The 26,415-nt window shown below is 43.4% G+C and overlaps 2 protein-coding genes across 2 annotated transcripts in view; both read right to left on the bottom strand.

The window, feature by feature from the left end:
• LOC146389750 (neural cell adhesion molecule 2-like) overlaps window positions 1–26,415 on the bottom strand; it is a 631,716-nt gene that overhangs the window by 578,787 nt on the left and 26,514 nt on the right. The gene's annotated exons all lie outside the window — the stretch shown is intronic.
• On the bottom strand, window positions 17,577–24,758 carry LOC146389754 (uncharacterized). Its single transcript, XM_084912570.1, has 15 exons — window positions 24,396–24,758; window positions 23,430–23,927; window positions 23,289–23,351; window positions 22,627–23,199; window positions 22,033–22,110; window positions 21,723–21,877; window positions 20,343–20,382; window positions 20,057–20,254; window positions 19,654–19,832; window positions 19,390–19,569; window positions 19,198–19,311; window positions 19,036–19,119; window positions 18,633–18,813; window positions 18,389–18,547; window positions 17,577–18,310 (listed from the first exon to the last, which is right to left on the bottom strand). The coding sequence occupies exons 1-15, from the start codon at window positions 24,514–24,516 to the stop codon at window positions 18,144–18,146; spliced, it is 2,790 nt and encodes a 929-aa protein (XP_084768696.1). The 5' UTR covers window positions 24,517–24,758; the 3' UTR covers window positions 17,577–18,143.

Raw genomic sequence — 26,415 nt, 5'->3', positions numbered from 1 at the left:
AACAGAGCTCCCTGAAAGGCACAGCCAATCACATTGGCCATATTTGTCACATGACGTAGGACTCCAGTAGAGAACGTAATTTAACTCTTTCTGCTCCGCTGGGTGAATGAGACGCTGACAGATCTTTTTTTTTTTTTTCTTTCTATCGGGTTGTTTTTCTTTACTCGAAGAGATCACATTATTGGTGGGGACAATTCAATAATCGCTGGATATTGGTGGGGACATGTCCCTTCCGTCCATGCCAAATCTACTGTAACAATAGAAACATATTCAGGAGGCAACCAAATACCTCCTGGGTCTGTTTCTGACTTTGCTTCTGTTTTATCATAACAGAAGTTTCAGTGTTACCTTGTGTGTTGTGTATGTGGGTGGACTGGCTCCATTACTTGTGACAATCCCAGCACATTCCTGCCCCCTGAGAAAACACAAAACATCACAGTGCAAATTGTCATGTATTAGTGCGGGAAGCTTCTTCAGTTCCAAAATATGCAGAGATCCTGAGTGTTTACGAAAATAAAAATCCAAGCGTTCTAACATCTCACCCGTTTGTTTTTATTCAAGCATACATGTAAACATGTGTTTAACTGTATGAAGCTTATTAGACATGAAACAGATGATACGTAAAAGCGAATTTTGCCAAAATACACAGTGTGGTGGACCACTGGAGGGCTCCACTCACACCCAGTTCTCAGGAAGTGTTGTTGCTGTGTTTTGGAGGGAAAGTGTTCAGTTGTGTGGTGATGAGCAATAAACGAGCAGTGTTAATCGAGAGCTCTCGTGTCGTCTGTGTTTACCTCCACAACAGTTAAATTAAGTGGAGATGGCAGTAAAAACTACCGCCGTAGATTGTAGATTTTAGATTGTCGTTCTCGGGAAGTCTGAACTCCCGTGTAAACTTACAAAGACTCTCGTGCTTGAGTAGTGAAAAACGGCCCTCGTGTCGAACTTTTCTTACAGAAATAACAACAAAGTTTTCCTAAGACAGTTCAGGTTGTGTTGAACAATAAAGGTTGTCATACTAATATTTGCTTTCTTTAGCATGGGGCGCTGTTTGTAAACTGAAACATGCTGAAATTAACGGCAACATTTTCCCACATTTAGCTCAAAACCTTACAAACACATGGTTTTTCCAGTCATTTTTTACAACATTTCCTAAAAATATTTGTAATATTTTATATTTAAAACGCAATTTTAAATGTTACATCTAAATATAAATCTTTTTTTTAATTCGCTTAGCCTCCACATTGGTGACCCCTGACTCGAACATGCTGCAGTCCGATGGTGGCACCGACTCCGCTCTGGATGCATCAGCAGCCGCCAGCCCTCTGCCTCCGGCTGCAGCTACGTTTGCTGTGGCGCTCGAGCTGCCGGACTTTTGGCTTCACGATCCCCCGTCGTGGTTCGTGCACGTGGAGGCTCAGTTCGCCCTTCGTGGCATCTCGGCTGACGACACGAAATATCACCATGTGGTGGCTTCTCTCGACCCGCTAGCCACCCGTCGTGCGTTGACTCTCTTCCGGGACCCACCCACCCGAGGGAAGTACGCCGCCCTTAAGGAGCTGCTTCTTCGGCGCTATGCCCTCTCCGACGCAGAGCGAGCCGAGAAGCTCCTCTCCCTCTCAGGCCTGGGTGGCGGTACGGCTCTCGAACTGATGGAGCACATGCTATCCTTTCTCGGACCGGACGACGGGGGATTCCTCTTCGCCCACATCTTCCTCCGACAGCTGCCGGCGGCCGTGAGAGCCGGCCTCGCCAACTCTCCGCTTCTGGGCACGAAGGATTATCGCTCCCTGGCTGAGGACGCGGATCGTATTCTCCTGGCTACCCGCACTTTCCACGATCACGACCTAGTTCCAGCCTCACCGGCGTCGCCTTCCACTTCCCCGCTGACCTGCCACGACGTACCCGATCCTTCGCTGACGGCAAAGATCGCGGCACAGCGACACCACGGACGGGACCTCTGTTTCTACCATCAGCGTTTTGGCGCCGGAGCGCGCCGCTGCCTGCCGCCTTGCGCTTTTCCGACCCTGGGACATGGACCCCGCCAGCGCGCTGTAGCAGCCGCGACCGCTGGCGACAAAGAAAAACTGCTCTTCATAGAAGACTCGCGCTCTGGGAGATGTTTCCTGGTCGACTCCGGCTCCCAGAAGAGCCTCCTTCCCCCGTCCGGAGCCGACAGTTTGGCAGCGGGCTGCGGACCGCAGCTTATTGCGGCTAATGGCTCTCCCATCGCAACGTTCGGGGAAAGGTCCGTGACTGTTTGTTTTCATGGTCGGGATTTCCAATGGACCTTTGTTGTTGCCGCTAGCTCTGTACCTATTTTGGGCGCCGATTTTCTTTGTGCCCACGGACTGCTGGTCGACGTCGCTAACAGACGCTTAATCGATGCACTGTCTTTTTCTTCAATACCCTGTTTCACTCGCGCCATCGAGCCCCTGAATCAGGCTAATTTAGTGACTTCAGGGAATGTTTTTCAGCGTTTGCTCATGGAGTTCCCTTCACTGACTGTTCCTAATTTCTCGAACACTGCAACGAAGCACGGGGTTGAACATTATATTCCGACGGTCGGTCCCCCGGTGTTCGCACGCGCGCGCCGCCTCGACCCCGCGAAACGAGACGTCCCCAAAACTGCCGTTATTACCCCTTTCGGCCTGTTTGAATTTTTGCGCATGCCGTTCGGCCTGAAAGGCGCCGCCCAGACTTTTCAGCGGTTGATGGACTCTGTTTTGCGCGGGATGCCTTTCGTCTTCGTGTACCTTGATGATATATTGGTGGCCAGCTGCTCTGAGAATAAGCACGCGTCCCATCTGCATCAGGTTTTCCAGCGCTTGGCGGCACACGGCCTGATCGTCAACCCCTCCAAGTGCCAGTTCGGCTTGCCGGTTCTGGATTTCTTGGGCCACCGCATTTCCGCTGACGGTGTGGTTCCGTTGCCAGACAAGGTCCGGGCCGTTTCGGCTTTTCCGCGTCCTGCGTCCATTAAAGCGCTGCAGGAGTTCTTGGGGATGGTCAATTTCTACAACCGCTTTCTCCCCAGAGCTGCACACCTGCTGCAGCCTCTCTATGCTGCCTTGAAGGGTAAAACAGCTAAGGACCCGATTGATTGGCTCCCTGAACGCATCCAGGCATTTTCTGGGGCCAAGACCGCACTGGCAAACGCCGCCCTGCTGGCCCACCCGTTTCCGTCGGCGGAGATTGCGTTGACCTCCGACGTGTCGGACGTGGCAGTGGGCGCAGTGTTAGAACAGCGGGTCTCCGGTGTCTGGCAACCGCTCACTTTTTTTAGTCGCACGCTTAGGGACAGTGAGCGCAAATATAGCGTTTTTGAGAGGGAGTTGCTGGCCCTACACCTCGCGACATGGCATTTTCGTTTTTCCTCGAGGGTCGGAGCTTCACCGCGTACGTCGTTCATAAACCTTTGACATTCGCGATGTCCAAGGTCTCTGATCCGTGGAGCGCCAGTTGGCAGCCATTTCCGAGTTCACAACTGACATTCAGCACGTGGCTGGTAAGTCCAACTGCGTGGCTGACTGTCTATCCCGCGTGCTGGTTTCTCCCGTTTATGTTGGCATAGACTTTGAGGCTATGGCCGCTGACCAACAGGCCGACCCGGACGTCCTTGCCCTTCGGTCTGCGCAAACGGGCCTTGTACTGGAGGACAGACCCGGGTGGAACGGCGGGCCTAGCCTGCTTTGCGATGTTTCCACCAGCCGTCCACACCCTGTAGTTCCCCTTTCGTGGCGTCGTCGCGTTTTCGACTCCGTACACGCCCTCTCTCATCCAGGCGTCCGGGCCTCGGTCAAGCTGGTCAGCTCTAGGTTCGTTTGGCCGGGCCTTCGTAAATCGGTGAAAGACTGGGCAGCCGCGTGCATCCCATGCCAACGTGCTAAGATCCATAGGCACACACAGGCGCCCCTCGAATCCTTCCGCGTTCCAGGGAGGCGTTTTGATCATGTGCATGTGGATCTGGTTGGTCCTCTGCCGCAGTCACAAGGTTTCACGCACCTTTTGACTGTAGTGGACCGCACAACCCGCTGGCCTGAGGCAGTGCCTCTGGCGTCCACTACAGCAGCAGCGGCCAGGGCATTTTTGTCAACGTGGGTTTTGCGTTTCGGTCCCCCCGCCGACATCACCTCAGACAGGGGCCCCCAGTTCGTTTCCGAGCTTTGGTCTGCCATGGCTGACGGCCTGGGGGTCAAGGTCCACCAAACCACTGCGTACCACCCGCAGGCCAACGGGATGTGCGAACGTTTCCACCGGTCACTTAAGGCCGCGTTCCGTGCTTCTCTCACAGATGGCAACTGGGTTGACCGCCTTCCATGGGTTTTACTGGGGTTGCGCTGTGCGGTTAAAGAAGACCTTGGAGTTTCCCCGGCTGAACTTGTCCTTGGTCAGCCCCTCCGGGTCCCCGGGGAATTCTTGCCTGAGAGCCCGCCCCCGTGCTTCGCTCCCTCTGTGCTGTCTCTCCGTCCCCCAAGAGACTCGTTTTCTCTTCCTGGCCCAGTGCACCATTGTGTGCCCGACACCTTTGTTCCGAGGTCGTTGGACTCTTCGCAGTTTGTTTTTGTCAGGCATGACACTCATAGGCCTCCGCTGCGTCCACTGTATGACGGCCCCTTTAGGGTTATTCAACCGGGCCGGAAGCATTTCCTTTTGGATTTTGGGGGTTGGCAGGAGGCTGTTTCTATTGACAGACTTAAACCAGCACATGTGCTTCTGGATGACCAGGTGGTGCCGGCTCAGGCCCCCCGCCGTGGCCGCCCGCCTTCCACTGGACTGGACAACCCTGCTTCTTCCTCTGGGAGCGCCCCCCACCTGGCGGGGCCCGAGCTATCTTCAGTTTTTCCTGACCGCCCATGCCAGCCTGGCCCTCAGGCTCGTTTCCCCGCCGCCAGCTCTCCACCTCCCCGGTTCAGCCGTTCTGGGCGTTTAATTAAAGCAAGGGTTCTGGACTAGGGGATGACCCTACTGGGTGTTCGGGGGGGGGGGGCATGTGTGGTGGACCACTGGAGGGCTCCACTCACACTCAGTTCTCAGGAAGTGTTGTTGCTGTGTTTTGGAGGGAAAGTGTTCAGTTGTGTGGTGATGAGCAATAAACGAGCAGTGTTAATCGAGAGCTCTCGTGTCGTCTGTGTTTACCTCCACAACAGTTAAATTAAGTGGTGATGGCAGTAAAAACTACCGCCGTAGATTGTAGATTTTAGATTGTCGGTCTCGGGAAGTCTGAACTCCTGTGTAAACTTACAAAGACTCTCGTGCTTGAGTAGTGAAAAACGGCCCTCGTGTCGAACTTTTCTTACAGAAATAACAACAAAGTTTTCCTAAGACAGTTCAGGTTGTGTTGAACAATAAAGGTTGTCATACTAATATTTGCTTTCTTTAGCATGGGGCGCTGTTTGTAAACTGAAACATGCTGAAATTAACGGCAACATTTTCCCACATTTAGCTCAAAACCTTACAAACACATGGTTTTTCCAGTCATTTTTTACAACATTTCCTAAAAATATTTGTAATATTTTATATTTAAAACGCAATTTTAAATGTTACATCTAAATATAAATCTTTTTTTTAATTCGCTTAGCCTTTTTCCTCAATTTTCAAGCAAATTGTAAAGACATTGGGGAGTGTGGATCAATGCTTTTCCACAACACTTTTATATGCAGTGACCGCTGCATTCTGCAAAAATTTCACATTCCATTCATTCATTTTGTATTTCTCAAGTTTGAGTCAGATTCACATTTAAACCAAACATTTCACTTAAAACGCTCGGACATCATTAACTGGTTACTAAAGCTGCAGTAAATGGTTTTCCGTTACTTACCTGTGCTGTAACGCCACCAAGCCCAAAGTTAAGACCTGAGCCACGTCCAGCTGTGTGGGCCACTCTCCGGCAGCGACGCACCCAAAGACCCCGCACTCCTCTCCGATACCCGACTCCTCGAACTCCATGGACTCGCTGTCGCCGGTGCGTCTCAGATAAACTGCGGGAGTCTCTTACCTAGTTACCTGTGAGCAACAACCATGCGCGCGCGTTCTTTTGTGCGTGTTTGCCAGTTACACCTTCGTGGCCAAACACGTGCTTGCAGCCAGGGGCGGTCCTAGCCTGTTGGGTGCTCTGGGAGTGTACACACAGATAGTATGCAAACGGCTAACAAACAGCCATTATAATACAATACAGCTTTTCCAATTAAAGGCTAATTAATATTGTGTTGAACACAGTCCCAAGATTCAGTAAGCCCCATCAGTGTCTACTGTTTACTATGTTACGACGCAGCTCAAAAGCTGCAACATAGAAAAGGAGACGAATACCAGAGTGTTAGTGAGAAGAGGTTTTATCCTAAAATGACACAGCAGATTAGCTAAAATGCCTGGTGCCACCAAGGCAAAGACTAGTGAGCTTCTCGAAAGCCTGCCTCAGGTATGCGTTTCTCCTTCTTTTTTCTCCTTTTTTCTAAACTGAGGATCTGACAGCTTTGACCTTTTCTTGCCCATCTTCCATCAGTAATTTTGCACTTCAGGATGTGAGTGGGCGTTAAGACATCTGGGAAGAGATCTCAAAACTGGATTATAGATGACAGACAGTTGGTGTCATAAACCACCGCCTCTGTTCAAGGCTGGACATTCTGACTGAATAAAGTCATACAAAGACAAACTTGCATTATGCAGCATTTTATTTAGATAGCAACTAATCCATGTTCAGATGTTTTTACATGCGTCTGTTCTACTTTATTCTGATGTAATGGTTACACTTTTATATTCCTTGATAAGAACTGATTTATGCTGAGGTACATCCTTATACTATTCAATGTGGAACAACAATATAATTCACTGATTTTCCATGTTGTTGTTGTAAAGGACAGGAGGAGATTTATTGTCTGTGTTTTTGCCATGAGCGGCTGAGTCTTTGTGTGAATGCATGTATGCATCTTTTCAGGGAGAAGTCCACCTTTAGTGCTTTGTCGGACTGCTCCCCTGTGCATTACCATGGCAACACTCCATCATCCTACCACAGATGCTCTGTTCAGTGGCCTGTAGAGATTGAAAATGTGACGTCATTCAGGGGTAAAACTACAAAGAATTGTAGGTACAAGTGGCAAGCGGTACTAGCGCACGCGGGCTTTCACGTGAAAACAGTCACACAGCGATAAAAAGAAACACAAAAAATGGCAAGAAGCTCTTGTATTATTAACTGCAATAGTCACATGACAGCCACGGGAAGCCGACGGGTAAAGAGATCGGTTGTTATCGGATTCCGTCGTGGAAGAGAAATTGTTTAAGCCATGTTTCCAAAATAACAAATAGCCAACGGATGGCCTGGATTGCAGCCATTCAAAGACCAAATATAACGTCTCAGAACACTCCAGCTCACATGTTAGTCTGCTCCAAGCATTTCCACAAAGGTAAGTCTTCTGTTGTAGTTGTAATTACGTATTTTATCATAACATGATTGTTGATGTAGGTTACAAATAAGTCTTAATTTGAATTGAATTCGTTGCGCTGTGCTGCTTTGTTCACTGTGGCTTTGCGGGCGAATGTTTGTTGTGTTTTGTAGGAAAACCAGCCTACAAAATGCTGGAATGCGATCCAGACTGGGCCCCCTCTATCAACCTGGGTCATACCGAGTTTAAAGCTGCTACCACAGCAAGATTTGATTGGTTAAGAGAGAGAGAGTGATATCAAAACAGCCACAAAAGTCCCGCATATATGTGCTCAAGTGTTGTACTGAAGCAATCAAGTGATGAATAACTGTTTTCCAGTATGTTGTTTTGCAATGTTGTTGTTTTTTTGTTGCATTGTTGATTTGTTTTTCACCAAAGCAGCTGATAAAGCACAATCGAATACAATTTTGCCTCTTTCTTGTAAGATTCTATACTAGAATGAAACAATAATGCCAGTTATAAATAAAGACAATACATTGAATGAATTACAAAACACTCATTTTATTTCTATTAGATCTGAAAATGTTGTGTAATACTACAACCTGAAACGACAAATAGATGAGTTGGCCTGTACAGGAGATAAAGGAAAAAAATGTAACAACAGCTGTGAAGTGGAATAGTCCAAATCACCAAAGTAAACTGGACCTGGGCTTGTTGCAGGGATCTGAAGTTACTAAACATTTTGTGAGTGTATGCCCTCACACTTAGGACCATATAATAATAAATATGTGCGTTATGAAAGTTGGGCAGCACGCTAACGTCCTTACTCCGCTCTGTATGTTCGTATGGGTCTGACCCTTTCACTCCTTTGATTTTTTCCTCTTTCTTTTTTTTGCCTTTTCGTCAAGTCTGTCTTTGTACGGACCTGCCATGTTCTGCTTTGTTTTTTACATGACTGTTTTTGGGGCAAATAAAATGCAAGTAGGGATTAAAACCGCAAAATTAATGATTACCGGTGCTGGAAATGCTAGCGGTTGATGCAGTGTTTTGATTTTGTTGCCACGGGTACCCACAAAGCAATGCGCAAAAGTCACGTGGTTTGTCAATCTCTACACATGATAAATTAACATTTTATCATAAGACAGGAATAAGACTGTGCAGAGGAGTAATTTCTATGCACGGTTGATGGAGTAAACTGTGGACATTCACATGTGACCTTTGGACAAGTTGGGACATTTGATCAGTTGATCTTTCCCGTATGTATAAACACAGCAAGAAACAGTCCCTCACATGTGTTCAGACTACTGGAAATACATCACACACACACACACTTGTTCACCACACTGCTATCTGCTAATTCAGTATAGATATTGTACCATGGAGATGGAAGGTTAAAGTTGGATTATATTTTCACATGAACCTCTATGAGGTGATATGTAGAAGGGTTTAGGGCTACAGTGCAAATGTAAGATTGTTTGTTTCTGGGCAGGATTAAAGACAGGCAGCAGAATCAGCATTGAAGCTGCAAAATGTCAGAGTGGTGGGTTATTTGTGGGTGTTTTGTTTTACTTAACTTTGCTTTTTTTTCTTGAAAAACAAAATCTGTGAGCAAATTAATACTTAAAATTAATACTTTTAGTTATTGGACTTGGACATGAGGTCAAGTTCTTTCTCTACTGGTGACCTGCTTTATTGTAGAGCTGTTTGCAGTGAAAGGTGATAACAGATAACAGAGACAAAAAGGATACAGCAAATAAATGATAGTGGAAGATGGATGCAGACTGGTTTTTCTCTGTGAGGACAAATTTGAGAATCCCAGAATTACTAAAACTGATTTAGAGCCACTTCAGTTTTCACAACAGTCAAAAACATGTTCATCATTTCTCTGCAAAAGCTGCCTGCATTTACCCAAATTAAAAACAAAGTCCACAATTTCAGTGTGTGTAAAGAAAAACACGACATAAGAATGTAGAACAATGAGAGCGACGCGTTTAACACTAGAATTACTGACCCCTTTTTTTTCCTGGTGCAAGGCCCTACTACTAGATTTACTGACCCTGCGCAAATTTGCGTAAATTCCCCTGAACGTAACACCTCCTAGCACCCCGCTGAGAGGCCTTCAGCTCCATTGTTCTCTTGCTTTTGTTGTGCGAACATACCCTCCCCCAAACCCCCAACCAGGAGAGATTCAGGAGACAGGAGAGAACCAGGAGAAGGTCTTTCCTTCCAATTGTTGTCAGACTCAACAACAAAGTACCTGCAGCCTACAATACACCATATTAGTAGTAGTTTTTATGTGCAGTATTATGCAATATTAGTTCTTGTCAATCCTTGTCACTACATTGCATGCCTGTCCATAAACATATATACACAGAGTTGTACATATATTTATATATCTACACCTTACATAATATACATAAAGTCTAATTATACATTATATATGTGTATATATATATATATATATATATATATATATATATATATATATATATATATATATATATATATATATATATACAGTGGCTTGCAAAAGTATTCGGCCCCTTTGAACTTTTCCACATTTTGTCACATTACAGCCAAAAACATGAATCAATCAAGAAACACAGCTTTGTCATGTTATCGTGACAGGGGCTTGAGATTTTTAAGACATGACTGTAGTAGCCGATGGAATTGTTGTTTGGAAGTGTTATTACATTTTGAAAAAGCTTGTTTGCCGATTGTGAGCAATAATTGCCATTGTTAGTGTATGTGTCTGTGTAGCTGCGCATATGCCAGCATTTACAGTATTTTCCGATGACGTGTATGATGCCTGTGTCTATATATACACCATGTGGACTACAAATGATATCTTTATAACATAATCTTACATAAGAGACCTTTTAATAGGGGAGAAAATGTAGCTGCAGAGGGAGAAACCATGCCTAATTTTGAAAAGATTTGCTTTGTTTTTACATAATTTTTTAGTTTAAATAAACCAGATAACATTTCTCATTTTGTTCCACTAAAACAGTCGTGTTGCTGCACAAGCTGTTTTTATTCATCATTTGTTCTTAGAAAAACACCATTTTAAAACTCAGCGGTGTTTTCCACTGATGATATGTTTGCGAGTGTTTATGTGTGGGTCTGTGCTGCCTGCACCTGTCTGTGGGCTGCTGCATGGCGAGCTTGGCTGCCAGTGTAGTAGCGGTTGTTGGCACGAAGGCCCGAGTTCTTCAACGAACCGTGGGAGCTTTTGGTAGAGGTGCGGCTGCAGCAATAGGAGTGACGCAGACATTTACTGTACTCCTTATGGACCTGTAAAGAAAATAACACCACCGGCACAGTGGGCAGGTTTGAGAGTCACTCATAAACACAAACACTTTCTATAGGCTAAACTGAATGTGGAGCAACAGAGCCTTTTATCGCATGATGAAGAGGAGGCTAAAGGCCCATGTCAAGCCAAGTAGGAAGAGCAGAGTGATGGGCCCTAGTGCCCAGGACCTGATCGAAGCGGAGAATGAGGCATTCACTAACACTGAGTTGATGCACAGATATACTAAGACAATTTGAAATTTCTTTTTTCTTCAAAAATAAAAATGTGTGAGTCTCACTGAATAATTTAAACTCACTTAATATTATCCGGTGGCTGGGGTCAGGTTTAAGTGCCGAAGAGTTGCGTATCATCTTGTGCAAAGTGATCATGAGGAAAATGAGGTTGAGCTAAGGAAAGACGATAGGAAGAAATAAAAAATGCGCAGTGAGCACTCTAGTCCAAAATTACTGATTTCATATTGTTAATAACATCGCAAAATTGCATGCTGGTGAAATACTTCTGACTGCGGGATATCGAAATATGGAGGCTAATAATACTGCTTGACAGTAAAGCTAATACCATAATAATAAATGAAACAGGTCCAATGAAGCTCCAGATGAAGTAGTTATCCACTCACAGCCAGCATCTGGAGTGGCACAGAAGAGACGAGTGAGTTATGCACAACTAAACCAACAAACAACTGTACACTCACACTGAGCTCATGCACATGAATGCACACACTATTTCTCTGTCTCAGCGGATGATCTTATGAAGGCTAATCATCAGGCTTTGGCTAAGTGTGTTCAGAGAACCCAGTCTGTGGGGAGGCGCAAGAGCCCTTCACACGGCACTGCATATTACATTTCCATCTGGGGAAATAGCACAATCCTACTTCTCAATCTGCAGGTGCAAAAGGCCTGTATTCACACGTATGCTTTCTTGGTCCCATAGCTCCTGTAGTCTATGGCTGCAGAGATGCCCACCACCAATGCGGGGAAGCAGTAGCCGCACAGATAGTAGTACTTTTTGTGTGAGTACTCGCTCTCAAAGACCTCCACCAGCATGAGATAGAGCTGCACACCCTCCAGACACATCCAGGAGAAGGCAGCCAAGAAGAAGAAATGCAGAAGGCCAGCAAAGATGGGACAGGCGATCTGAGGGTGGCAGCCATGGAGAGAGCAGAGAGAGGGAAAGGAGAAGAAGGAGGAGGAGGAGAGAGAAAATATTAAGTTAGAGGAGGAGATACAGTTAAGATTAAGGTATATAACTGAGTGAAAACCACAAGAGGATAGAACGGAGTTACTATCTGGAAGCAGAGATGGGCAGTAATCTGATTACTTTTTTCAGGTAACGAGTAAAGTAAGGGATTACTATTGCAAAAACGGTAATTAGATTACCGTTACTTTCCCGTAGGAGTGTTACTAAAACCGTGATTTTTTTGCAAGAATGTCTCATGACAGTGACGTAAGCAAGTGCGACGTTTGTGACAACAGCTGTGTGCAGATCAACAGTGGATCATATATCGAGTACGGAGAGAGTATGAGCGTGCAGCGTTTAAAGCGTGGAAGTACTGACCTTACTTTGAGTTTGATTCCATAAAAAGTGACAAAAACATTAGTGTCCTTTGTGCGTGGGAAGAAAACTTCTTTTTACAGCGAAAAAACCCCCTAAACCTCCAAGCAAGCACCGAGTGCGCTACGACGTAATGGGAAACTCACAGAGAAACTCGCGGATTCTTCCACTGACCGCTGCGGCACACCTGCACCAGGGCACACCTCCGCCTGCTTTACAGGTGAAAATAGAGCAACAGGACCGCTAGTCTTTGATGTTATTTATTTTCTGCTGTGTTTTACTTGCATCTATTTGAAAGACTGAGTGTAAACACAAAAAAAAAAAAATTATGTGCTGAAATGTGCAGAAAATAAGTTTAAATGTTAAACAAATTTCTTCCAGTCAGAGAATGTTGCATATAATTAAATTTTTGCTTGATGCATAAAGTTAAAAGGTTAAAACTAATAAAACAAATTTTAAAAAGAGATGTTTCCATTTGATTACATTTTGTATGATGGATTATGCAGAAAAAGTAGAATTGGGCTGAAAGATATATCACTTTATCACCTATTCAGGTTGTAAATCGTGTTTTTAAAAAGTAACTAAGTAACTAAGTAATTAATTACTTTTGAAAATAAGTAATCAGTAAAGTAACGGGATTACTTTTTTGGGGAAGTAATCGGTAATTAGTTACTGATTACTTTTTTCAAGTAACTTGACCAACACTGTCTGGAAGTACTGCTGGACACTGACAAGGGAAAAATGAAAAGCTGCCCCCTGGGTTACAGGCTCCGTGCATGTTATTGAGTGGTGATTCATTACTCAGTGCAGTAAATGTTTTATAGAGTAGGATAATGACACAGGGCCTCAATTTCAGCTTCAAAGTCATTCAATAAAAAAACTGAAAAAGTCGCCTGTGTTGTGCATAATGACATTTTCAAACCGGAATCTGTAAAAAGTAACTAGATCTTGTCATTCAGTATCATTACAGAAATGGACACAAACACCAAGCTTTGATGCCTGACTTATGCCTCAGCTGGAAATCTACATGTTAAATCACACCATAACTTATAGTGTAACAGGAAACCCCTCTAAACTCTACACCATAACTTTAAAGGTCATCAGAGTCAATCAGAGAAGTTTCTGGTTACATCATAAATTATAATCACTATATTTCTTTAGCTACAACTTTAGCTTAGTGTACTGATAAGCGATTTGTATACTGACACAGAACAAGAGGAATCGAGATGATGATTTTCCTTTGCTATTGTTTTCATGCAGTTGGATTTCTTTGTTGGGGGCACGATGCAGCCTCATGACAGCAGAGGAATAACTGCCTCATGATAGTGCTGTTAAACTCAGCTGCACAGTAAGGTGGTTACTGGTTTGAACACCTATTATGAGGAGATTGTTTGCTCTCTACCTACCTGCAGTCCTCCAAGTACTCCAGCTTTCCTCCACAATTCAAACACACGCTCGTTTGGTAAACTGGTGAGTCTAAATTGAACGTGCATGTGAGACAGATTTCCTTTAATCACTCACTGGAACAATGAGGTAAAAGATAAACGAGGAATCACTCAAGTAAAATCATAAATGCTTTTAAAAAGTCAAATCTAAAACCTTTACATTGCTCTAGCCTGTGGGAGGATCAGAGGCTCTGCAAAATGTGACATTTGACCCCTGTGTCTCCTTCTGTCTTAAATGTTTCATTCATGGTCTTAAGTCCCAGGAAACAGAATAAAAAAATCACTCTAACATGCTGCCGATCCTGTACAGTGTATGTTTGCAGAACAACTGGACACCAACTGGACATGTTTGTGGACACCGAACAATATTCAGTGTGATGGGCTTTTTTAGAGTCAGCGTTCCAGTGCAGCAGTGATGGAAGGTGTTGACTGATCGAGCACAACAGCTCAGTAACTTTTGTAATCAAAGCTTATCTCATCATGTGATTGTGTGACAGGATTTAGAGAGACGTGCTCACACGAAGAGCCGCACTGAATCTGTTCTTGTTCTTTACAGTTTGTCTCAGAGAGATTAAAAAGCTCATTTTACCTTCCAGGCCGTCACCCCCAAGTTTATGTCAGTCACATGATTTTTCACTGCTCACCTCACATTTAACAGATTTGACTTGTCCATGGTCATTTGTCAACATTTCCAATTGGTTCTACAGTTATATTCATATTAAATAAAATGATTTACTACCACACGGAGACAGTTTTGGTAGTTTGGGGCCTTTACCTCCTAAGACCCGAACTCTTCCACACCATGCATTTTAATGTCTCTTTGATATTTGGGCATATTGGGGCCCGATAAATGCAAAAACAAAGAATTACCAAATTTTTTTTACCTCATTTTTGTTTTTTTTTAAATAAGAGACACATATGAGGATATTCATTTAAAACGTTGCTAGAACAGTAGCAGTATAATGTCCTCGTAAGTGGATATCAGGCCCTTGTAGAGCAAAATCGAGTATTTTGGTCTAAATAACCCAAAATGTGATGTCCACATATGTGGACGCCAGGTCCTAGGAGGTTAAAAGTTCCACACAGTCACAACCACAGTGATACTGCTTTAAATAATCCAATAATTAAAAACAAAGAAATGTCCATATCTTCACTCCTCAAAGGTTGTAAGATGACTCCACCTTTTTCTTCCTCTGCATGAACTGAAATCAGGTGATTGTAGCTCACGCTGCACAGGAGACAAAGGCATGTTTGGTGGTTTGTAATGGAAAACATTATTGCAGTGTGATCACTGAGTTTAGCATTTTATTATTGCATTACAGACCAATACAAGTAAAAACAACACATTACATTCAACAACATCAGTAGCTGCTGCTGTCTAGAATGTTAACTCCAGTTATTATCTATGCTTCCTGTATTCATTTAGCCTTGTTGCCTCTTTGCTCCTATTTGTCCTTTTTTCTTTCAGCTAAGACCTGATGTAAGAGGATCCATTGTGCCTGGTTCTGTTACACATCTCTAAAAACAAAACTCTGGGTGACACCAGCTCTAGATCACGAGTCGGTGTTGCTGATAGTTTTAATTGTCCATTTGTGTGGGTTGCATTGCTGCCCTGCTTTGGTTGAGCTGTCATGTTGTTACAGTCCATCACTGCAACACACCACATACACAATGATGAGGATGAATGAAAGGACTTTTCCACAAAATAAACAAAGCTTTTACCCGCTGCTGTCATGAGATGATGTTGTTTACTTTGATAACATTCCTCCACAGATAACGTGCAAACAGCTCAGTTTCTCAAACTAATCGAGTCGATCAAAAACACACTGTTTTGACCTGTTGGAGCTTTTGATAAGACAAGCTTCTCATTAGTGATGGCCAGCTTGAAGCTGACGCTCCGACGTGTGTGTCAAAAAAGTCACATAATCAGTGACGACTGAAGCTTCCTTTAGAACGTAACTACTTCAGTATCTGATTCAGTGGATTATAGGGAAGTGAATCACTCTGTAGAGTGGGAAGTCATGATGAAGCAGTACACTTTAATTTGTAGACTCAAGCTGCTTTTCATATTTTTGGCCACCAGGTGTCACCAGACAGGACTGTGTTGAAGAGCTTGAAGTAATGAACCGTTTTTCAGCACAAGCTTCAGAAAGCTTCATTTGGCCATCACTTCAAAGAGTAAAACGATTAACTTTTGCGGATAAAGCTCCAAAGGTTTTTATTTTTTATTTGTACCTAATTAAACGTCTTCTCTTGATGTTTGAGCGTCTTCTCCTCACGTGGAAATCAATGCGCGGCTGTGATTGGCTGGTTAGATGAGTTGAGGACCGCGATTGGCTTATAACATGGAACTGTTTCTAACAGATTTGTTATAGTTTCTCATTTTAATGGAATTTGTTTATTTATTTTTGTGCATGTGTGTTGTTGCTGCCTGTGTTTTAATTGCCATTTTTGTAAAAATGTAAATAATCAGTGTTCCTTAAATAAAGCCAGTATGGCTGCAGGTCAGATGGATGAATACCTTCTAAAAGATCTCATAGTGCTTTATTGTCACAACACAGTACTTCCAGTTCCGTCTTCTATGGAACCAGCTGGGATTCAGGAGACAGACACTGTCTCTACCTTTAAGATTAGACCTAAAACTTTCAATCAAACCTTAATTTGTCACATGCAAGTTTGCAAACCCCGACCACACATACATAGCACAGACACCACATGGGAGACAGGTAGTAATTGGAAGATATGTACAACTCAATGGGCAACTGGATGAGGGGGAAAGAGGCCCCTGCTCATACTGGGCTGCTTGTGGGAGGTCAGCATGAGAACAGAAAACAAAAAACTCGTCTGCACGCAGAGAGCACAGCTTCACATCACAACACCATGAAGCACATGACAAACAGGGTGAGAAGTGAGCCGATGTAGACGCAGCCATCTCTCCAAGCAGCTTTTAATCCAGCCTTTCTGTCCACTATAGTTTAAGATGCATTATTTATTTGGTGTAATAACATTTCTGGGACTTTGTAGCTCAAAAAATGAATTTTCTTTCCCAAGTAAGGCAAAAAAGTAAATTAGCTTTTGTCAAAGCATCAATCATAGTAGTTAGAACGACTTCTTCAAAGACGCGTTACTTTATTCTTAGAGCAGCATAAACAAATTAAGCTGCACAGTTAAAAACAAACACTTAATTTTTCACAGAGCTATTGTCTCCTCACCACAAAGCCTCTCGGCCACCCGGTCTGTCATATAATCACTTAAAGATAAAGATGCTGTGTATGTGGCAAACACAGCATGACTCACACACAAACACCCCCACAAACGCCCAGATGGAGCACAGTGGGGGACAATCAGGGAGTTTGTTTGAAGTAGATCAACGTTTCTGTAATTAGCTCTGTGGTGCTGAATTAGTTTAGATACAGTGTTAAACACATATTTATAATATTTATCACACATAAAAGACTGATTTGATTTTAAAGACACATCATCACAACTGATATTGTAACTGTCTGGCAGAGTCGTTAGTCACGTGATTCATCATGGAGTCCACTTCATGAGTCAGGTCAGCTTCGTCAGTCCTGCCCTTTTGAGGGGACCTGTAGAGAAACTTCAGGTTCTTTTACTCAGTGTGACTGTTTCCAGGCAGATCAGGGGAGCATCAAAAGATTTAAAAAAAAAAAAGAACAGTGTATAAACGTGAGCGATATTAAACTGATTTTATTCATAATTTAAGAAATCTATGTTCCCATCTGTCTTTCCCTCACATTTCTCAGCAACCTCTCTTCCAGTCTGAGACTAATATTTACAGGATGTTTTGACTGTATTCATGAGTACGTGCACTGAGTGAGATTCAAGAAACCACGGAAACCCCAAAATTATCATGAGATTCATGAATACGAGTATTTAAATGTTTTATTGCATCGAGTCAGAAAAGAAAGCTCCATGACACAACTTCCTGTCCACGTGTCTGTGCTGTGAGCCACCGTGAACAAACTGTTTACATGTTTTGATTCCACTTTTTCTGCTGTGATCCAAAAGCTCGGTGTGTCTTAAAGAAGCATACAAATACATACAGGCTTCAATCATATGTGTGACAAACATCTACAGTTAGGGGTTTTCATAGTAAACAATGTTTGTAATTGAACTTTTATTCAACCAGGTAGATCCCACTGAAACAAAAACCTTTTTTTAGGGAGACCTGACGATAGGCAGCAGCAAGTTACAAAAATGACACAATTAAACACAGGCAGCAACAACATGCATGCAAAAATAAATAAACAAATTAAAAAGTTCTATAAAATTCTATTAAAATGAGAAACTATAACAAATCTGTTAGAAACAGTTCCGTGTTATAAACTTGGCCTCAATAAATGAATTGTGTCATTTTCAGTCCTGCAGTTCGCTTCAAGGGTGCTAAATGGACCAAAGCTCTTTTGCTGAGTGTGATGCACGCTGGGCTCTTCAGAGGCTGCAGGTCTGTAACTTCTTGTCAGCCAGCTTGAGAGACACCCAGGTGTTGAGCATGGATGCCCTCAGTTTGCACCACACCAGGTGGTCCCTCAACCCCAAGATCTGCGCTGCAAACTGAGCACAAGCTTCAGGAGACAACACGGTGGAGCAGCCAAGACCTGCAGGACAAAAATAAATAAATCCAAAAACAGCACGAATGATTAACGCTGCACGTTACAGTTAAGAGCTCTGCTCACCACTTGGCATGCGGAGGGATGACCAGACATCTTGTGGTCCCCAGTCTGGAGTGAGAGGAGGGCAGCTGATCACAGGGTAAGCCGTGTTACCAGACATCACTGGGCCGAGGCCGTTACTCCTCCCAGCCACAGCCACGAACACAGTGGGTATGCCATCACCTGCAACGCAGCATAAAGAAATGATCCGATTAGAAAGAATCCCAGATCAGTATAAAGACGCAGTTACGTCAATATTAAAGCACACCTTCATATTCAGCTTTAATGCGGAGCGTCTCATCTGGACCCTTGTGTGCCGAGGTGACTCTGAGGACACAGGGGATCCCGTAGGAGGCGCACGCCTTTCTTATCTTTTCACAATGGGCCACGTCTGAGGTGGAGCCCATTAAAAGCACCACCCTGCTGCTTGCCTGGGGCTCCAGCAGCAACTGTAGACACACAGAAACCATTGAATCATCAGTTTATGTCAGTTTTACCTGCTCAAAAGAAAAATCGTACAGCTGTGCTGGTTTTTTCCTGAATTACATCAGAAGCAGCTGCAGGCTTTTGTGATGTTAAACAGTGTTTGTTGGTTTGGATGTTCAAAGCAAAGAAAGAGCTAAACACTCCTACAAGATCAAGAATAGATTAGAGGCATCTGTTTGCTGTACCTTGACCCTTTCAGAGACCCACTCAAAACTCCTCTTCACCATCTGCATTGCCTCTGGGGTCACTACCTTCAGCTCTCTGTACACCTACAAAGGGGAAAGAAAAGCTTGAGGCTTGTGTCTTTTTCATATCAGCATGAAAATAAATCAAAGCCAGTCCATCACCTGTTTGTCTTTTTGCTGGCTCCGATCTCCAGCTGGCCAAAGCCTCCATGAATCGTTGTCAATCACGTCAGCGAGCACAATCTCTCGATTTTTCACACTGACGCCAAATTCAATCTATAAGCAAAGAAAAAGTCCTTGTGATTGCACCAAGATGTGACTTTAACCAGCAGGGGGCGCTGCTGCACAGCCTACCTTCATGTCCACCAGGGAGCAGTTCTGAGTGGCCCAGGCCTTCTCCACTATCTCAAAAATGGCCACAGTGCTGCGGCTCATTATGTCCACCTCACACTGACCAATAGTGAGCCCAGCCAGACACAGTTTGGCCTCCAGTAGCTGCTCCTCTGACCACTGAGGATCATTGTTGGCATCATCCTAAAAACACAATCAGTGATGAGTTTGCTGCAACACTCAGACTGAAAACACACGGAGATAATCACAGCACGCAGCATGACTCACTTTAAAGAACATCTCCATCTTTAGAGGAGAAAAGCGGTAGCCCTCTTTGACTCCTGGATTCCTCTTTAGGAAAGATCCAGTCGCCACTCTGCGACACACCCACTCAACGGGTATCATCTCGCAGTGCGCTGCGATGAACGCCGTGTCCGAGTGCTGCTTAACAAAGGCCGTCTTAATGCCTGAGGAGAGAAGGGTGGATATCAGAGCAACCTCAAACTCACGGACAAATGACAACATCTGAGATTAAAAACTATATTTTATTGAATTTGCATACATTAAGTATTATTGCATGATTATCATTTCTGTTCATGCACGAGATTTAGGCTGTTTGTTTCCAGTCACTGAATCAACCTTTGATGCAATCTGTTGTTCCCAAAACCTTGTGCAGAAATAAAAACCTCACCAGACTCCTGCAGCAGCTGGAACACACAGCTCGTGGTTTTGTTGGCAATGGCAGCTTTGCCCTCCATCTGATCTTTGCTCACGGCGTTCCCAGCTGTGATCTGGTCTTTAGACTGGACTAGAACCAGTCCCGGCTGGTCCACGAGCTCGAAAATCTGTTTAGTCTTGCCCTCATTGAGCTTCTGGCCGATTTTCAACTCTGAAAACAAGGAAAGAATTAAAACATGCACATCTAACTGAAGCGCTAAAGTGCGGATTAAGGCTCCTGGGGAGCCTTAATGCAGTACCTGGGGTGGAGGCCATGGCGCTCGTGGATCCTGAGCAGTCCTGAAAGACAAAACACAAAACACGCCAGTGAACTTACAGAAGAATTGCTTCATTTTAGTCTACGCCCATAAAAGCCGGATTTGATTTCCTAGCAGGCAGCACTTGTTTCTTTTTTAAAGAAGAAAATGGTGGAAACACAAATCGCCTTTTAAAGTGTCACTGTTGTTAGCAACATGTTATCATGCAGCTTGTCTGTAAGGATGTCACATGATTGCCACATTCTTGATTCTGATGAAACATAAGATACAGTTGTTGAGACCAGGCTAGTTTGAAGTTATTAATTTGACGGCAGCTAGACTTTGTTTTTGGTTCATGAAGCTGTCCCACATAGGAATCACACCTTAGGTCATGTGACCCACATAACCCATGCATTGAGTCACACGTCAGCTCAACTGATGGGACCCTTAACGACCTGCATAGAAACCGGGCAGGTCAACGATCCATCACGCATGAGAGGTGAAATGTCTTCATGAACCAAAACCCTGGTTTCCTTCAACTAGCTTGCAGTTTAATGTGTTTTTCTTTATTTTCCAATTACATTGAATTCAGAAAGACAACCACAGGTTAGAAGATTGCACAGCGCAGAAGAGCTAGCTCATCAGGCCGGGACTCTGTGGTCTGTTTACACCTACAGGCCAGTGGCAACTCTTTCAGTGACGATGTGCACATCCTGGTTTGAGTGGGGAGCCGTTATGTGAAAAGGCGATGACACCTCTAAACAATTGTTCATCATCTCACAGTGATGTGATTGGTACTCGTGGTACCAGTTTGCATACTGACGATCCTGAAACTGAATTGGTGGCTCATTGTTAGTCAGTGGTGCTGGTTTCAGTTGTTGTGCAGCTGTTCTGCTTAAGTACTGCACTGTTAAGGTTGTGGTCAGCTGATACTGAAGAAGTCACCTGGATAAGCAGAGAAACATTTCTCCCATTAAAAATCCTGTGACCAGGTGAACAAAACCAACTCTGGAATTTTCTAACATGGATTAGTGAATAACACTTAAGACATAACTTTTCCTCAGGTTGGATTAATAAACGTCAGCCCAACATACATCATAGAGCTGCAGCTTTAGGCTTTACAATACTTGCATTAATCAATTATTCTTTGTTTTTGCAATCTGAAACAATGTGAAACAATCTGAAACCTAAACATGTTAAAGTTTACAATTGTAGTTTTAATGTGGGCCATTTTTATTTGAAAAATAATGAATTTATTATATAATAATCTATCACTCGATTAATCAAGTAGTTGGGGTAGTTTTAAAAGAACCCACACCAGCGTTTATTATGTCGGAGAATACGTCAGTTTTGTAATGGTCACATGAGATCAGTGTATGTTACCTGTGGCGATGGAGCAGGGGAGGCCACTGAACAGACTGAGTTGATCTTTATTATGGGGATGTGGTCCTGCTCTTCTTTACACTGGGTGTGCAGTCTGTCAGCAGCAACAGGGCCAAGAGGGTTCAGCTTTTTCAGTGATGTGTGCAGTCCAGGGTCTGGAAATAAGAAGGACAAAGGTTAACGTACTTTTTAAGTACTGCTAGTGTAACATGTCAGCTCCTAACAGGGTTTCATGAGTTGTGCATTGTTTTAGCTCACAGCCATGTTCTTATCCATATTTAATTATTTCAGAAGGAGACACATTTCAGACCTTCATCCACAGCTTTCCTCTTCAGTCTTCTGTTTGATGCAGTAGTATTCTCTTTATCGACCTCACTCTCAGAAGCACCTGCAAAATATAATATTTAAGGCAGTTAAAAAACAGATATAGATATGCTTCTTTGCTGCAAAAGAAAAGAATTGTCTTGGTATTAAACAAAGTAAGACTGGCTTACGACCACCTCGAGACTCATTTTTAAATAAAACATATCTTAAAACCACTTCCTGGGTGGCTGCAGCTCAAGTTGGACCAAGTTGTTTACTAACCGGAAAGTTTGTAGTTTGAAAATAATATTTATTTCCCTCTACCTTCCCTCTACCTATTCAGTGTTAAAGGGTCAGTTTACTGAACCACAATTTCTCTGTAGATTTTATGGTTTTAGTTGAAATACTAACTAATATGTTGTGTTGATATAAGATTTTGAGAAATATTTTAAGGGACAAAAACACCCAAAACCTTTGTTTTTGGCTGTCCGTGGTGTTCCTGCTTGATTATCTTACTCATGGTAACTGACCACTGAATGCATTGTGTAACCTTTTCATCTAATTCATACTGATGATAATGATGATTAAATGATCTGCTCACTCAATAACATGTGTTCTTGATCCAAACGATGCTCCTTGATTTTATGCCGCTCTGACTCATAAGTGTTTGATGCCTCAATGGTTAAGTCAGAATCAGAGGTACAGGTTTTGTCCTCCACAGCTCTCCTCATGTTTGCCAAATTGCCGTCCATGTTATTTTTCTCATCACAGTTGTCAGATATTGTAAGTCTGTCTGAATCTTCTTCTGTGTCTCGCAGAGAGTCGTTAGTCGTGCGATTCATAATGGAGTCCACTTCTTCGTAGAACCTCATGAGGCATCTCGGGTCAGCTTCATCAGTCTTGCCCCTTTGAAGGGACCTGTAGAGATACTTGAGGTTCCTGTACTTAGTGTGGCACTGTTTCCAGTCACGATCGATGCCTTGCTGCAGTAACCTCCTCGAGATCTGGACAAAGATGTCCCTCTTTCTGGTTGAGCTCTCCAGCTTCCTGCATATGCGCTCATCGGACCAGACTTGGATCAGGGCTTGCACCTCTTGGTCGCTCCAGTTGCGACCAGCGTCCGACACCGTGACCACTTGGTCAAAGCTGAATTCTGTGTGTGCTCGATGGGCATCTGGAATAAAAGAACAGATATGGAAGGAAAAGCTTACATATGCAGCTAAACTCCACAGGTGGCAGATTTTCTTTTCTTTGTTGGCATACCTGTACTTCTCTCTTTCTTTATTTCCATTTCTCCGTCCATGTTGCAATCATCACTGTTGTCATCTTAAATAAGGAAAAATAAGAAAATTATTTACATGGAGTCTTGAATCTAAAACAACTGCTTGCAAACGTGATGCTTACCATCATCCATGTCGATGACCACCTCACTCTCAGAGCCTGTTATCTGCCCTGTGTGGACTGCTGGTGTTTGTAGCCTCCCTGCTTTCAGTTCACCATCATACAGTCTCTTCTGCATCTCCATGCTCCCATTTTCCAGTCCTTTGTCCAGTAAAATAGCTTCCACTTCATCAAAAAACTTCATGTACTTCCCCAGGCTTCCTGCACTGCTGCCTCCTGCAGCGTGTGCACTTTTAGCAATCTTATAGTCATATTTCAAATTCTTGTATTTTGTACGGCATTGTCTCCAGTCGCGTATCACCCCATATTTTCTTTGCATCTGCCGAGCCATCTCTTGGAATATGGATTTGTTGCGCAGCGTGCTTTTCAAACGTTCCCGAATGTTGCGGTCGGCCCAGACGCACAGAAGCGCTTTTACTTCATCATCTGTCCAGTTGCGGATTCCCTCTTCAGCCACATTCGTAGAGTCAGAAACAGCTGAATGAAATTGAGTCTTTATTCCTGTGCAAACATGAAGACATTGTCATTTTTGGCTAAATGGTGATTTTTTTTTTTAAAAAAAGAAACTTTAACCTCCTACGATCCACATATATGGACATCACATTTTGGGTTATTTAGACCAAAACTCAATTTTGCTCTACAAGGGCCTGATATCCACCTCCGAGGACATTATACTGCTACTCTTCTCCTCATATGTGGATCTCATTTTTCTTAGAAACAAAAATCAGGTAAAAAAATATTCTGATAATTCTTTGTTTTTACATTCAACAGGTCCTAATCAGCCCAAATATCAAAGAGAAATTAAAAATGCATGCCATGGAAGAGTTCAGGTCTTAGGAGGTTAATGTAATTGTCTGAGTTTTTAGCACAAGCAAGCTTTATCCTTTGATGCTAGTTTTTGTTTTACCCCAAAGTGAACAAAGTCATGTTGTTATCGTCATTAGTACAGTTTGTGTTGAACACATTTACCTTGCTGGACTGGGTAGATTCTTCTTTGATTATCCACACCTTCCTCCCGTGGCCTTTCTTCCACTCCTGGGCTGTAGTTCACTGACGTGCCTGCATCAGGCTTCTTGCTCTGAAGTCTCATGCTTCTGAATTAGCTGAGACTCCTTCCAGCTGCGCACAACACTGAGCCTCCTCAGACGCTCTGAAATCCCCTCAAATGTGCTTCTGTTCTCTACCACGTGCTGATGTCCACCCTGGTCCCACACTGAGAGTAGAGCCAGCACCTCAGCCTCCCCCCACTGCCTCTCCACGGAGTCTTCTCCCTCCCCCACCTCACTATCACCTCCTCTTTGTCTCTCTGCTCCTCTCGCCAAGTTTGAGCCGACCCGGAAACGCTTTTCCGCCCAGCCTGTCTGCTGCACGGTTCCCTAGGAAACCAGGCAGTTAAGCCTGAAAGCAACGCCTTCATGCTGAAAAGCTGCCTCACCAGTGGCTTAAGCTGTGTGCTGAGGGGGCGGGACTAAGTGTAATCTGAGAAGCAGCTTGGTAATGACTGAAACTGCAGCAAGAAGACTCTCCATTTATGGCAGCCTCACAGCAGGGAAGCAAATCAGCTTTTTTGTTTTCGGGTGAATTTTGTTTCTGCTCCATTTGGCCCTCGTTAAACCAGTTTTGATTTGCCTCAAGGCGACCGTTACTGTTTCATGCAGAGAAGAAAAGGAAATCATTCATGCAAAAACACATTTCCCACTAATACATGACAATTTACACTGTTATTTTTTAAAAGAGTTGTCAGACACATAATATCCTGTTGAGGCCAAAATTATTAGCCCCCCAGGAAATATGGAACAATTTCCTAAACTTCTTCCCAATTTTATGCAGTATTAATGAAACTTGATATAATCAGAGTCACCGGTGCTATTTAGTCGCTTCTGGTACATTTTGTAATATAAAATACATTTGTAGGCTTGCTTTGTACCAAATGTAGTAAAAAGCCCCATGTGAATGTTTGCTTTCAAAACACACCTACAGTAATGAATCACCTTTAAAAACACACCTCAATTTAAGTCAGTTGGCTTCCTAACAACATCCAATCAGCATAAAAAAGACTCCAAGGAACAGGGCACTTGAACACATGACAGGGACGACTGTTACTCGCCAAAGACAAAGGAAATCAGAAAGAAGGTCTTAGAGGCTCATAATAAGTGGAAAGGCTACACTGCCATTTCCAAGCAATTCACAGTTTGCTGTGGAAAATACTTTATTGAAGACGTATGAAGTGCAATAATAACACCCTGGAAAAGCAAAAGTTCAAAGAAATCATGAAAACCCCCAAATTATCATGAGATTCATGAATACGAGTATTTAAATGTTTTATTGCATCGAGTCAGAAAAGAAAGCTCCATGACACGACTTCATGTCCACGTGTCTGTGCTGTGAGCCACCGTGAACAAACTGTTTACATGTTTTGATTCCACTTTTTGCTTTTTCTGCTACAATCCAAAAGCTCTGTGTGCCTTAAAGAAACGCACAGAAATACTTACAGGCTTCAATCATCTGTCCCTTTATTATTTATTTAATCTATATTTAACCAGGAAGATCCCACTGAGATTAAAAACATTTTTCAAGGGAGACCTGCAGCAAGTATCTCACAGTTAGACACAGTCAGCAACAACACACGCAAAAATCAATATAAATTCAGTAAAAAGTGTAAACCCTGCACCTCTCCTTAAAAGTAGTGAAAGAGCTGGATGTTGCATCTTAAACACGTCGCTCTCATTGTTCTACATTCTAATGTTTTGTTTTTCTTTACACACACTGAAATTGTGGACTTTGTTTTTGATTTGGTTAAATGCAGGCAGCTTTTGCAGAGAAATGATGAACATGTTTTTGAGTGTTGTGAAAACTGAAGTGGCTCTAAATCAGTTTTAGTAACTCTGGGATTCTCAAATTTGTCCTCACAGAGAAAAACCAGTCTGCATCCATCTTCCACTATTTGCTGTATCCTTTTTGTCTCTGTTATCCAAGGGATTAACAAAAT

This window comes from Perissodus microlepis, chromosome 3 (assembly GCF_051167445.1).
Source record: "Perissodus microlepis isolate ML-2025 ecotype Zambia chromosome 3, ASM5116744v1, whole genome shotgun sequence".
Taxonomy (NCBI): domain Eukaryota; kingdom Metazoa; phylum Chordata; class Actinopteri; order Cichliformes; family Cichlidae; genus Perissodus; species Perissodus microlepis.
This window is presented reverse-complemented; position numbering and strand designations above follow the sequence as displayed.

Bases quoted from the DNA above. Each gene is read 5' to 3' on its own strand.
- LOC146389754 (XM_084912570.1), bottom strand. From the start codon at position 24,516: ATGAGACTTCAGAGCAAGAAGCCTGATGCAGGCACGTCAGTGAACTAC. The intron at 23,352-23,429 runs GTAAGCATCACG...TCCTTATTTAAG, and splicing joins GGTCATCGACATGGATGATG to ATGACAACAGTGATGATTGC. The intron at 19,570-19,653 runs GTGAGTCATGCT...TTGTGTTTTTAG, and splicing joins AGATGGAGATGTTCTTTAAA to GATGATGCCAACAATGATCC.